Source organism: Cucumis melo, chromosome 1 (assembly GCF_025177605.1).
Source record: "Cucumis melo cultivar AY chromosome 1, USDA_Cmelo_AY_1.0, whole genome shotgun sequence".
Lineage (NCBI taxonomy): Eukaryota > Viridiplantae > Streptophyta > Magnoliopsida > Cucurbitales > Cucurbitaceae > Cucumis > Cucumis melo.
In genome coordinates, this window is record NC_066857.1 from 5,784,535 (window position 1) to 5,799,551 (window position 15,017).

Sequence of the window (15,017 nt, forward strand, 5' to 3'; positions counted from 1 at the left end):
AAATTGTCCTAAAATAATATAGTATAAGAAAATATTAAAATGTATAGGATGGAGGTACATATATATAGTATTTGAAAATGTAATAAAGAAAAAGGAAAACTAAAGGCTAAAACCTACTTTGTAAACGTTTTGCAATTTGAAACTGGGCAATACCACCACCCGGACTACCGAAGAAGAAGAAGAAGAAACCACACTGCTTCAGCTACAGACAGCTTATGGCGACTGAACTAGAAGAATTGATACAGTTTCTCTCTTCTCCCTCCCCTCAAGTGAGTTTCTTCGTTCAACATTCAACCATTCTCTATCTTTTTCGTTGTCGATGAAGGATTTTCAGACAAACATTTTCTGTTAAGTCGATTAGCTGGTCAGATGCAGCATATACTGCTTCAATTTTAATCAAAATCCATGATTTTATTGCTTCGATTTCAATTTACATTCTCTTGCTCTGTTTCACTTGGTTAGGATTAGGTGATTCTTTTCATGCTTCAAGTGTACGTGACACTTATATTCCACATTTGTGACAGTTTTTTTTTTTTTTTTACCGAAAGTTGATTATGGGAAGTTTCTTTATATGGTGCGGGAATACCGTGTTTGCTTCTGTTGATTGCTAATCTCGTTTCTCTGTGATGACCACTGGGTTTTAGAATTTTGCATACAATTGTCAGACTTCCATTTTCTGGCTGTGTAGTTGAGGAAAGCGGCCATAGACATTGTTCAAGGTTTAACTGGGTCTGAGGATGGGCTGCAGTCTCTTGCCAAGTATCCCGACGTCCTGCTGCCATCATTAGCTCGACTCTTGAGAGAACAAAAGGTGGGGTTTAATCTATCATCTTCTTTATAGACAGAAGGTTGTCAACACTGTTTCTATATGTATATTTTCTATTATGTTGGATGAATGACTTTTAATTAACATATCCATTTGTCCTAAAGTATGCAGTCATAATAAACATCGATTTTATTCTTCCCAACTTCCTGTTAGCATGAAACTATGCTAAGCTACCTGATTATTTGATAGGCAGGCAAAAGTTGTCATAATGTTTTCTGCTAAGTATATTCATGGTTTAAATATAACTCATGTTTCACACTAATGTGATTTAGCATTTCAATTTCATTTGCATCATTAAGAAGATGGGTTCCTTTTGTGAAATGTATTTGATAATAGATATAATTATAAACAATTATAGGGTGACTCATAGAACATGGACAATTCTACAGTGAGATATATTGTCTATTGTTTCAGGATGTAGCGGAACGGGCAGCTGAAGCTCTTGTAAATCTTTCACAAAATTCTGATCTGGCTGGAAAGATGATAGACTTGGGACTTATTGGAGAAGCTATGAATCTTTTGTATAATGTGGACTCCAGCATTAGCCAGTTGCTAGTAATGCTTCTGGTTAATCTAACACAATTGGATGCGGGTATTGCTTCATTACTTCAGGTGTCCCACATTGCTATAGTGGCCTTTTCTTCGGTTGATTTCAGATGAGCTATTTTTTAAAAAATTTGTTTGGGAAAGTTGGAATATTATAGTTTAAGCATTTCCTTTGCTAATAGTTTAGTTAGACTTTTGTGTTCTTTATGAAATTAAAAAAATAGTTCTTATGGTTACAATTCTGCTTCATAGACTGGAGATGACAAGATGCAAGGTCTCTATGTTATGAAGATTGTCAGATCATTTTGTCGTTCAGCAAGTGAATCTAGTGGTATGCCTTGCTTCTTCTCTAATGCAGCTTGCTTTGGACAATATTTATTTTTCAAGAATATTGGGCTCTACATTTTTATAATTTAAATTTTAAATATCTCTGGTTGCAAGGTTTTTCAGTTATCTTTGCTTCTTAAATATCTCCATGTGTAGTGGTGTTACCAACTTAATTTGCTGTGCTGTGCTGCACTTCGAAATGAGTTTGCAAGTTCTTTAGTCTTTCTAGAAAACAGGAAAAAGTAGTAGTAGTAGTAGTAGTAATAATAATAATAATAATAATAATAATAATTGCAATGCCTCAAGGCCAGATCCTCTGCAGCCTTAACCTAACTTGGCATCCTGTCATTTAGAGTTTATCAAATTTCAACATTAATCATTTAAAGTTTTCAGCGCTCATTTGACATTTTAAATTGGTTCTCTACTAGATGATCCCTTTGAGCATGTCGCTTCCATACTGGTAAATATATCAAAGAAGGAAGCTGGAAGGAAGCTTTTACTTGATCCTAATCGGGGACTTTTGAAGCAGATAATTAGGCAGTATGATTCAAATAGTCAACTACGGAAGAATGGAGTAAGTCCAATGGATATCTATTTTTAACAAGAAACAACTTTTCATTGCTATCAATAAATGTCCAAGAATAAAAGTTTCCAATGGCGACTAAAAAGACAACCAAAAATGAAAAGGCCTAAAACAAGGTTACATATTGTTTGATGTACATGATTGGTACTGTATTATTACTTTTACGTTCTTTGGTAATTTTGGAAACTAAGCCATTAGTGTGATTGGTTAATTAGTTACTCCAGCTCAGATGCCAAGTGTATATGTACTGTTCAATCAGTTACACTTTAGATATAGTCGAAGTATATCTTCAACTGATGGTGATCCCATGTCTTCATGCAATTTGCTTGTTTAAGGTATTTGGAACTCTCAGAAATTGTTGCTTTGAAGCAGAAGATCAACTACAAAATTTACTCTTGATAGCTGAGTTCCTTTGGCCAGCTTTACTTCTCCCCATTGCTGGTAACAAGGTAATATTTTTAAGTCTTAGTGACCAAAATGAAACAAGTTGGAACAAATTAAAAAGTCCAAAGACCAAAATTGATATTTTTAAAGTTAGGGACAAAAAGAAACAAACTTGAATTTTATTATTAGTTTTTTAGTTCAATCCATGGGTTGGGGGATTCAAATCTCTTTTATTTACTTTTTTCTTTATCCTTGAATTTTAATTGATTTTTCGCGACAATAATTGTGTAAGTTGGGAAAATCTAGTTTATTTCATTTCCTTCAGTCTTTTTTGATATGTTCCTATTTTTTATTATGAATCGGGGATCAGATGACATTACTCTTGTAGAAAAATCCTCTGCTCTTACCTATCCATTCTCTATGAAGTTTTCAACTTATGTTTGCAGTTTATTATTTTGTTTAAACGTCTCAAATTGGCTTTTTTTCTTCTTCTTTTAATTGGATCCTGGTAATTTCTTAGAAGTTTCATTGGTCATTCCAACTTCAATTAATAGGTAGCAGCTGAAGAGATGAACCTTTATTTTATTTTTGTTTTTCCTTATAGTCTTTAAGAGTTCTCTCAACCAGTAGACTACAGTTGAGAAGAAAATAACTAGTATTGTTCAATATTCTAGACTTCTAAAAGCTGGGTTTATTTTTTATTCAGCTATTAAAAGGCTACACTGGAGTTGTATTCTAGAACGAGAGGAAATGGAAGATGCTGTCTTATTGAATATTGGATTATCATTAGCAATATGGGCTCTTTCTAGGCTACCCACCCTTTCTAACCAGTATTCCGATTACAACAGTTCTTTGATTATTCCCACTTGGGGGTAATTTTGTGTAAGCTTCCTTGGCTCTAACTATTTTGGTTGGCGTTAGGACTAGGTTCTGTTGTTGGAGTTAGGGTGTTCCATTTCAAGGCAGTTACAGCTAGGGTTTCTTATACAGTAGAAAGGCCATCAACTTAGAATTGAAGGCAATGTTGTTATCAGCGTAAATAGAACTGGTCCTTATATTTACGAAATATACAGAAAAAGTCCATCTTGTTGGGCTCATGAATTGAAAGATCTTCTCATCACGTGTAGCCATAATATGTTAACGTTTCCTGTTTGGATGTCTGCAACAATAAAAATTCACCCTATTGGCCCCCAATTGGTATAATAATAAACAAGTAAATAAGTAAACTTCCACTAGTTATGAATGAAGCCATTGAAGATTTTGAGAACCACCGCACATGCTCTTACCCCTTTCGCCTTCACGAGGGATCCTTCATATGGAGGATTGTAGTCAGTTTCTAGAAATATTTGCATGTTTTCACTGACTATTTACTCTTTCTGATGGCATAATGTTTCTCTAAGCACATTGAAGTAGAAAATGATTTTATCTACCTCCTTTTCTCAGTGTAACTTTTTACAAAATATATTCAGTTACTCACATCTTGAGTAATTTTTGTGAGGTGCCAAGTTCAAAAGATATCAAATAGTGTTAAGCTTGCCTACTCACATCTTGAGTAATTTTGTGGGATAACTACTGAAACCTACAACATTGGTTTGTTAGGGTAGTTGGATCAAATTGTTATGATATATATATATTTATATTATATGTCCATTATCGTAATTGTACATACAGTCTAGGGTTTCTTTGTTCTCTATATATATGTAACTTTATTTTGACTCTATGTGATAATAAGAAAGATACTTTTCTCTGACTTCTTGAGTACATGGTATCAGAGCCTTTAGGGTTTTGAATTTCGTAGTTGGTGGTTTCCTTCTCCATTAAGGCTTAAGTTTAGGTCACCTTTGAGTGGCCGTTTGTCGACACCGTCCAACTCAGAAGAAGGGTCATTGCCGTCCGCCGCATTCTGTCGTTGTCGATTGCTGAGAAACGCCGCGCGTGAGCACGGGCCGCTGAAAGATTCTGTACAGCCGCCACACTCTGACGCATGGGAGCGCGTGGGTCGTCCATTTTGACTTCTTTCTGGCTTGCCTCGAATCCTGTTTTTTGGTCATTCTATGCAGTTGGGTCCATCGAAGATCATTCGATTTTGACGGAAATTAAGGATTACTACCTCGTTCTAGGGTCGTGGTTGGTTTTGTTCCAATCTTGCAGCTGTTTGAATTGATTTGTTTTGTTTGTGTGGACTACAATTAGTTTGTGTCTCCAATATGGCCGACATAAAGAATATGGTAGTTTCTAATATTATTCCCCTAGCCTCTAAGATCACCGAACATAAGTTAAATGGATCTAATTATTATGATTGGCGTCGGACAATCTTATTCTATTTGAGAAGTACTGATTGGGATGATCATATGACCGAAGATGCCCCAGAAGATGCAAAGAAGAAGAAGGATTGTCTTCTTGATGATGCCCGTCTATATCTTCAGATGAAAAACTCCATTGAGAGTGAGATAATTGGATTGGTTGATCACTGTGAGTCTGTTAAAGAACTTTTGGAATTTTTAGATTTTCTATATTCAGGTAAAGAGCAAGTACATAGAATGTTTGAGGTCTGTATGCAGTTTTTCCGTGCTGAACAAAAAGCGGAGTTTGTTACCAACTACTTTATGTGCCTTAAGAAGATAACTGCTGAGGTTGCTTTGTTGTTACCATTTAGTCCTGATGTTAAAGTTCAACAAACTCAACGAGAGAAGATGGCTGTTATGATCTTTTTAAATGGACTTTTACCTGAATTTGGAATGCCGAAGGCACATATTCTCTCTGACTCTAAGATTCCATCATTAGACGATACTTTCACTCGTGTCCTTCGCATTGAAAGCTCTCCGAATGGTGTATCTACTCCTCAATCCAGTAGTGCTCCCATTAGCAAGAACAATAACCCTCGAGCACCTCGAGCGATGGATGGTAATGTTCAAAGGAAGAGTTATGATCATCGAAAACCAGATTCTACAGAGATTGTTTGTAACTATTGTCGTAAGCCAGACCATATAAAACATGATTGTCGAAAATTGTTATATAAGAATAGTCAACAATCGCAACATGCTCAGATAGCTTCCACATGTGATATACCAGAGGTGTCAGTTACGATTTCTGCAGATGAGTATGCTAAAGTTTCAGAACTACCAAGATTCATTACAAGCGTCATCTTCCTCTACTCCTGTTGCCCCAGGTAATACCAAGTGTCTTCTTACATCATCTACAAAATGAGTCATAGACTCTGATGCCACAGTCCATATGACAGGTAATTCTCGCCTATTTTCTAGACCGTTCTCCCCTGCTCCTTTTCCATCTGTCACATTGGCAGATGGCTCCACATCTTCTGTTCTTGGATCTAGCACTATTCATCTTACCCCATCATTTTCTCTATCTTCTGTGTTACATTTGCCTAACTTATCCTTTAATTTAATTTCTATTAGTCAACTTACTCATGACCTTAATTGTGTTGTCTTGTTCTTTCCTGGTTATTGCTTGTTTCAGGATCGTGTGACAAAAAAGATATTGGTAGAGGATGAGTCGGGAGGCCTTTATGTCTTTGATCACCAAGTATCGCAAGCTGTGGTGTGTCCTATCGTTCCTTCTCCCTTTGAAGTTCATTGTCGTTTAGGTCATCCATCTTTGTTTGTGTTGAAGAAACTCTATCCCGAATTTAGGTCTTTGTCCTTTTTAAATTGTGATTCGTGTCAATTTGCTAAATTTCATCGTCTTAGTTTGAGTCCTCGAGTCAATAAACGAGCAAGTGCTCCATTTGAGTTAGTTCATTCTGATATTTGGGGTCCTTGTCCAGTTGTATCTCAAACAGGCTTTCGTTATTTGTTACATTTATTGACGATCATTCTCATCTAACTTGGTTATATTTAATGAAAAATCATTCTGAGTTATTATCTCACTTTTGTGCCTTTCATGCTGAAATAAAAAATCGGTTTAATGTCTCTATCAAAACTTTGCGCATTGATAATGCGGGTGAATATTTTTCTCATACTCTTGGCTCTTACTTGTGTGAACATGGCATTATTCATCAGTCTTCGTGTGCTGACACTCCATCCCAAAATGGTGTCGTAGAACGCAAAAATAGGCATTTACTTGAAACTGTCCGTGCTTTATCGTTTCAAATGCATGTTTCGAAAACTTTTTGGGCTGATGTCGTGTCTACGGCTTGTTTTTTAATTAATAGAATGCCTTCATCTCTTCTTAACGGTGAGATTCCTTATCGTGTTCTTTTTCCTACCAAGTCTTTGTTTCCTATTGCTCCTAAGATATTTGGTTGTGTTTGTTTTGTTCGCGACATTTGTCCTCGTCATACTAAGCTAGATCTCAAATCCTTGAAATGTATCTTCTTGGGTTATTCACGTGTTCAAAAGGGGTATTGTTGTTATTGTCCTACTCTTAAAAGGTATCTTGTTTCGCTTGATGTTGCTTTTTTTGAGGATATACCTTTTACTTCATCACCATCAAGTTCGCGTCAGGGGGAGGATGACAATTTTTTTATATATGAGATTACCTTTCCCACTGATGCGCCTCCTTCCTGCCTATTGCCTTCTCGAGTCTACTCCCGACGACCTCTATCACAACCTTCAGACTCATGTCCTACATCAATGCCTCCTTCATCATCCGATTTGGGACCAAGTGATGATCTTCCCATTGCTCTTCGCAAAGGTAAACGCAAGTGTACTTACCCTATTTCTTCTTTTGTTTTCTATCACCAATTGTCTGCCCCCACATATGCTTTTATTACATCTCCCGACTCTACATCTATTCCTAACACTGTTCATGAAGCTTTATCTCATCTTGGCTGGCAAAATGCAATGATTGAGGAGATGACTGTTTTAGATGATAATGGTACTTGGGATTTGGTATCTCGTCTTGCAGGAAAGAAGGCTATTGGTTGTAAATGGGTGTTTTCTGTTAAGGTGAATCCTGATGGAGCAGTGGCTCGATTGAATGCTCGTCTTGTTGCAAAGGTTATGCTCAAACCTATGGTATTGATTATTCAGATACATTTTCTCCAATTGTCAAATTAACTCCCACCCGCCTATTTCTTTCCATGGCTGCTACCCATAACTGGTCTTTGCATCAACTTGACATTAAGAATGTTTTTCTGCATGGTGATCTTCAAGAGGAAGTTTATATGGAGCAACCACCTAGGTTTGTCGCTCAGGGGGAGAGTGGTAAAGTACGTCGCCTTCGAAAATTTTGTATGGTTTGAAACAGAGTCCACTTGCATGGTTTGGTAAGTTTTGTCAAGCTCTTGTACGCTTTGGTATGCAAAAGAGTACATATGATCATTCTGTTTTTTATCGCCGATTTGATAATGGTATAGTTTTACTGGTTGTATATGTTGATGATATTGTTATTGCTGGAAATGATGCATCGGGTATTTCATCTCTCGAAACTTTCCTTCAGGGTCAGTTTCACACAAAGATTTGAGTCAATTGAAATATTTTTTGGGCATTGAAGTGATGAGAAGTAAGAAAGGTATTTATTTGTCTCAACGAAAATATGTACTTGATTTGTTGTCTGAGACAGGAAAATTAGGAGCCAAACCAAGTGGTACTCCGATGATGCCGAATCAGCAACTTGTTAAAGAAGGAAAATTATGTAAAGATCCTAAGAGATATAGGAGATTAGTTGAGAAGTTGAACTACTTAACAGTGACTCGACCAGACATTGCTTATTCTGTAAGTGTGGTAAGTCAGTTCATGTCTTCCCCTACAATGGATCATTGGGCTGCAGTAGAGCAGATTCTATGTTATTTGAAAGCTGCTCCTGGATGTGGGATCTTATACAAAGATCATGGACATACGAGAGTTGAATGTTTTCTGATGCTGATTGGGTGGGATCTCGAGAGGATAGGAGATCAACCTCTGGATATTGTGTCTTTGTAGGCGGAAACTTGGTATCATGGAAGAGTAAGAAACAAAATGTTGTTTCTCGTTCGAGTGCTGAGTTAGAATATAGAGCTATGACACAATCTGTGTGCGAAATAGTATGGATTCACCAACTATTATCTGAGATAGGCTTCAGTATTACAGTGCCAGCTAAATCATGGTGTGATAATCAAGTTGCACTTCACATTGCATCTAATCCAGTATTTCATGAATGAACTAAACATATTGTGGTGGATTCACTTCATTCGTGAGAAAATCCAAGATGGGTTGGTGTCCACAGGATATGTGAAGACTGGAGAACAATTGGGAGATATTTTGACCAAAGCTGTAAATGGAGCAAGGATAAGCTATCTGTGTAACAAGCTGGACATGTTCGACATATTTGCTCCAGCTTGAGGGGGAGTGTTATGATATATATATATATATTATATGTCCATTATCGTAATTGTACATACAGTCTAGGGTTTCTGTGTTTTCTATATATATGTAACTTTACTTTGACTCTATATGATAATAAGAAAGATACTTTTCTCTGACTTCTTGAGTACACCAATGTCCTAGGTAGGTGGTGTCTATAATGAGATTAGAACCCACACCCTCAAGTCCCTTTATGGCAATGTGGTTAACTTTTTTTTTAATTTTTTTTACCAGAGTAATATTTTATTTCATCATATTTCTTGGAAGTTGGAATAATACAACCCTATATTTAAAAGAGAAGATTTGTACGAGGAAGAAAATAGAGGCAATGCTAAAAAGACAATACAAGTTGAAGATAGGTAAAGAAGGAAAGAGGAATAAAGAGAATATTTACTAAACATTTTAAGACATTCTTAAGGATTAGCAACCTAGATATTCCCTATCAACAATTCTCATGGTTGTTTTTGCATTTATATCATAGCATTTCTGTGAGCAGGTTTATAAGGAGGAGGATACATCAAAAATGCCACTTGAGCTTGGAACTGCACTTTCAATTGAGCGTGAGCAAATTGATGATCCTGAAATTCGAGTTCATGCATTGGAGGCCATATACATGATCATATTACAGGTTTCAGAGAATTACATTTCTTTTGAATTTAATGAAATACCTTTCCTCTTGAAACTTAAGATTTTTGACCTCTTTAATTATTTAAAGAAACAAAACTGAATCCAAATGAGATAATTTATCTCCTCATATACATTATATTGGGCTAGTCTTTTGCTGATGAAAAAGGATTATGTGGATATCTTATTTGCTTTCATATGGATTACTTGTAAAGAACGAAATAACTGCCTTTTCAATAAAAAGAAGGCACTTTTGATACTTTTTTTTAGTATATTATCTATCTTACTATGCATTTTCAAATGTACATATCTGTCTAGCTTTTTTAATCTCTCGTATCTCTTTTGACCTCTGGTAGATATCTTTCATAATCCCTTTGGTATGGTCTATTGCCCCTTTTTTTGTAAATTTCTTATATTAGTGAAATTTGTTTCTTATATTAAAAAGAAAATAAATAATTACAAATAGTAGCAAAATCAAGACAAAAATTACAGCATAATAGCCTTTTGCGAGGGATATCTTTCTCCGAAGTCACCCAATGGAAACTCACCCCAAATTGATCCACCCTTTCTAAGTTCCCTAACACTCAGTCTTATAACCAAGACACACATACGTAATTACCATGATGCCCTTAGCTTGCTAATAATGTTCTTCTAATCTTACCCACATACGCTTAACTAGTACTCTCATACCATGTCATTTTCATGCACTCTAATTGAGATGTAACCCAACTTGAGGTTAATTTTGGAGTAGATCTGCTATCCTTGTGGCTCATCTAACAGTTCCACCGTTGCATTTTTTAGTGTTCAAAGCACGACAGTCAACACAAAATCTTCATGCCCCATCTTCCTTAACCAGCACAAGAGGTTTTGGAGTAGGGCTCACACTTGAATTTGACATTGGCTTTCAGCCTTCCATTAAAGCAGGATCACCCTTCGAAGTTATTTGAGCGTGAACCTTGCCAACCTTCATTGTCAGTAATTTTCGATCAACTTCCATCATGCCCAAAGTACGGAGCCCATCAACTCTGATGGGACCCCCTCTTATGAATCAATTGGTAATCTTGCTTTATTGATAGTAATGAACGAATTACAATATCAGACTCTCTTCCTTGCTATTCTATCTTTCAAGAATGAACAAAGGAAACTTCCCTCATGAAACTTCTCATATCTAATCTCTCATATTCATGTGTTATTTATAGTTTTCTGCAAACCAACTTTCTAACTGTTTCTGTAACAGATTTCTGTAACAGCTTAACTATTTATCTGACTGTTAGTAACTACTAGGCTAACTAATTTGTTATCTGTTTCTTTCCTGTATGGCTGTACTGATGTATTATAGGAGGTGGAGGTCTATCAAACTCCTAATTCAAGTTGCAGGAAATTTCCTGCTACTGTTAGGTCCTTACTGTTGAGGACTGTGATCTTGCAAACTCCCTCCTCCACGACTAACCCTGCTCCCATGATCGCTCCATAATCTGCCATCGTTGTTAGGAGTGCATTCAGCTCTTGGATGACTTTCTAAGGAATGAAGTTTTATTCCCTCCAAACTTGATCAGTTTTATCACCTCTCACTGGTTCATTTTTCCTTTCACACTCCTGGTGCAGTAAAACCCATGACTAAATTTTATGATAATCCAGCAGTGGCCTCTACTTCCACCACCTGAAGAGCGATTGTTCTACTGCAATCTCCATCTCATCCACAATCCCTGTTTCATTGTTTTTGTCTACAACTAAGTAAGAACCGTATGCTCCTCACTTTCGTACTCTTGTATTGATGTTCTACATAAAATTCTTTTTATTACGTTTAAAACCTAGACCTTAACCTTTTCTTGTCTGAAACTCAGTCTGATTCTTTTTCGCATTTGCGTCACGACATTGTTTGGGCTGGGATATTTGTGAACGTAATTGTGCACATGGGATCATTTCCAGCAGCATCTTACTGTCTTTTCCCACTGTTGAGCGCACTTTGGGTTTATCACCTGGCCTTACTATTTGGGATATCTGCTTTGTTTAACCCAACACAAATGTGCTCTGTCCTCTTCATGTCGGGCTGACTTCATCATGTCTTCTAATCAGTTGACCTCCAACACTGCTCATTTAAGTGAGAACAACGGCCACCAAGGTTTTAAACATATTTTGGTACTTTTCTAGAGCTTAATTGCTAAGAATCTTCCACACACGCTCCCCTCCTTGGATGTGTGAAATCGAGTAACCTGATTTTCAAGTCATTCCTGTCTTTAAAGGGTTTTTCTTCCTCTGCACCAATTTAACACGGTAGCTTCGAAAGTTACTGCAACCACATTAATTTTTAAGGATCTGTCGAATTGTCGATTTGTGAAATTGGATGCACTTGTTGCTGGCTCAAAAGAGTTGTTGCCCCCAAACACTGACATCTCTACCTTAATGGGAAGAGAACTTTTTATTCATCATATAAGAAGTTAACATAAACTTTTGATTGGATTGGAAAGAAATGAAAAACTGGTAAAAAAAACACCAAAAAAAAAGATGCTGATAAACACCACGAATCCAATTCAAATCATATTGTTAAAAGGTAGAAAAGAAAATACAAGGTTTACGTGGAAGACCCTAGAACGGGGAGAAAAAACCACGATAGTCTTTTTATTATTTTCACTTACAATGGAAGTTACAAAAGAAAACAACTTTTATGGGCTCTAGCAAGTCCTAATACAAAAAAGGGAAATAAAGTTAGGATAAAGTAAAATACTAAAATACCCTTAGGGCTATATAATATCAACAAAGCCCCTTATTTCCAACGGATACAAAAAAAGTAAAACAAAGCTTTCTCAAAGTGATTGGAAAGAAGCCATCTTAAAATGCCAAGGAGATCCGACAACAAAGGAATGGATGACCTGTCAAACTAAGAATCATTGGGTTGAATCAGATCCTATTAAAATTGTAAGTATGCTCCCTCCTCTCTCCTCTCTTCTCTTGCCTCTCTCCCCTTTCCAGCTCCCTTTCCTCCTTCATCCACTAGCTCTGGCCTGTTTCCTCACCTTTGTCTACTCATATGGCCGCCATTTGCTTCAGAAGCTCCAGCTCCTTAAGTCAATGGAAGTAAAAAGCTGCAAAATTAGATCCTATTGAGAAACTTAGAACACACTTGCCCACAAAATATCCTTTTGTAGGAAGACAAAGGAGACTTTGTTTCCCGGTATATTCTCTCACTTTTTCTTAATGAAAGTCATCATTTTCATCGAAAAGAAAACCAAGAAGACTATTTTGAAAATTTTAAAACTAATACTTTGATCCCTAAAGTTTAGAAAATAGTTTTAAATGGTTTTGAGGTTAGGACATAAAGATATCAGTTAGTAGTCTATGAATCAATTAGAAGGATGAGCAAATTCTCGTATTTCGACCCTTTTCATTTTGTTTGTCATCTTACTGTTAAAAAGTGTATGTTTCTTGGTTCAAAAGTATTATAGTTCTTTTGCTCTTACTAGGATGCTGGGCGGAGAGCATTCTGGTCTATCAACGGACCAAGAATACTGCAAGTGGGGTATGAAGACGAGGAAAACCCAAAAGTAATGGAAGCATATGAGAGAGTTGGCTCACTAGTAAGTGACATTCGTTCTTCACTAAACTGTCAATATCTCTAAATCTAGTGTTGTTTGTTCATCTCCTGTAAAAGATCCATACCAGCTTTTAATATTTATATTTAACTTTACTTGATTAATCGATCAGCTGGTTAATAGCGGTGGCGATGAGGAACCACACGATTGAGGAGGAGATGTTCGAGGAACCACACGATTGAGGAGATGTTCAGGTCACGTTAATCTTTACTTTTCTGGAAAGGGGTATTCTTTTCATGAATCTCGTTGCTATTTTAATGGATCTTATCAATCCCTCTTGTGCAAAGGAGAGAGGAGGAAGTGTTTCTAGTTTATAAGATTAAATTTGAGTGAATGTTAGAGTTTACCGTATAGGTTTGTTTTCTGAGTTAGTTATGCTATTTAGGGGGTGTTTGGTGAGTCTGTTAGATCTCCGATCCTTCATACATATAAAAGGAAGGGTAAAAAGGGAAACTCACGAAATATGCCAAGGGAAAGCTGAGGAGAGAGGAAAAGAAACACCTAAGGGCCCACTAGAGACGTGGATATAAATAAGGAATGTTTTGGGTATGAAAACTAGGTCTAAATTTTGGGGTGAAAACTGTGGTAGGCTTTTAGGAGAAGTTGCATGCTATTTTCAAAGGTGCCAAATTTTCTTTTACTATCCTGTCGTCTGGTTATTTATATTACTTGTTATTTTTTATTCTTGTTTTGTTTGGGAAATATTGGATCATTTTATTAATATATTACAGCAAAGAATTGTCATGTGGTCTTTTGTTGAGATCTTACTGAGTTTCAAGTTTAGAATCTTAACAAAGTTCTAATACAACGGGTTTGTATTATAAATCCATATTTAGAACGAACATTTTGAGTCTGATTTGTAATACGACTCATTTCGTTATGACAGTTTTCAATATAATCCTATTTCTCAGTGTTTTCACATCTTACATCTCATTTTTGTTTCATCTTCGATTACCTCAGGCTTTTCAACACTCCTTTGATTCTCAATAATCTTCATTGCATTTCAGCTCTACAAACACTCTTATTCGTAATAAATAACTAAATTTACCGCCTTGTCATTCTCTCATACTTCTTTGCTTACGATGTAATAGCGAAACAGATTTAATCAGATTTTTTAATGGTTTGAATTAAAAATTTACATCGAAAATAAACAGATTGATGCTAAAATTGCATATAAGAGCAATGTTTGTGGTATCATAATGTTGAGTTTGAAAGATTGCATCTTGTGAATCTACACTTTGACAGGCAACTTTGTTGGTGATTCGTTTTCTGGTGGTTATCAAGTGCTACTCGCAAGATTGAGAATTGTTATCGATTAACATTTCAAGTGCTTGAAAATATACATCTTTTTACTTAAAAATATGGGCAGCCGGCCGGCCACTCACAATTGGAAATGGCATAATCAGAAGAGGGGTAGGGGAAACAAGATTACGTGCTTGGTGTAATATTTCTTTTAAACACTTAAAAGGTGATTCCAAACAAATCCACAATTTTAATTATATTATTGTTGAGTTTGTGTAATGAGATACTATCCTCGTGTGGATGATCATGAATGAATAATGTTATTTATTTATAGCCTAAGACTTTCAATCATGTTTTGAGTGTTAGTGAATTGGTTTGAGAGAACTATTATCTTCCAATGTTAATTTTGTTTTTTATTTTTTATTTTTCAGAAGGAAAACATGAATAGTTCAATATAACTTGTTGGGATGTGAAAGGAAATTCTAGGTGAATTTTAACCATTTTATATATTTGGTAATGTAATTTGTTTCTTTAAAAAAAAAAAAAAAAACAGAACAGTTTTCAAATTATCCCAATTTGAGAATCACTTATTT

The 15,017-nt window shown here is 36.0% G+C and overlaps 1 protein-coding gene across 4 annotated transcripts; it reads left to right on the forward strand.

The window, feature by feature from the left end:
• The first annotated feature begins 75 nt into the window (after positions 1 to 75).
• LOC103500458 (uncharacterized) lies at positions 76 to 14,775 on the forward strand. Of its 4 annotated transcripts, XR_540081.3 has the most exons (11): positions 94 to 269; positions 689 to 811; positions 1,241 to 1,438; positions 1,625 to 1,703; positions 2,128 to 2,273; positions 2,618 to 2,731; positions 9,465 to 9,596; positions 10,394 to 10,647; positions 10,932 to 11,326; positions 13,054 to 13,167; positions 13,295 to 13,313. XR_540081.3 is itself a non-coding variant. In XM_008463755.3 (10 exons), the coding sequence occupies exons 1-9, from the start codon at positions 216 to 218 to the stop codon at positions 13,331 to 13,333; spliced, it is 999 nt and encodes a 332-aa protein (XP_008461977.1). In that variant the 5' UTR covers positions 76 to 215; the 3' UTR covers positions 13,334 to 13,376; positions 14,428 to 14,775. The 4 variants fall into 4 exon arrangements, 2 of the variants coding, with proteins under 2 accessions (XP_008461977.1, XP_008461980.1); XM_008463755.3 differs by lacking the exons at positions 10,394 to 10,647; positions 10,932 to 11,326 and adding an exon at positions 14,428 to 14,775 and having other exon boundaries at positions 76 to 269; positions 13,295 to 13,376; XR_007821554.1 differs by having other exon boundaries at positions 10,394 to 11,326; positions 13,295 to 13,315.
• The last annotated feature ends 242 nt before the right edge of the window (positions 14,776 to 15,017 follow it).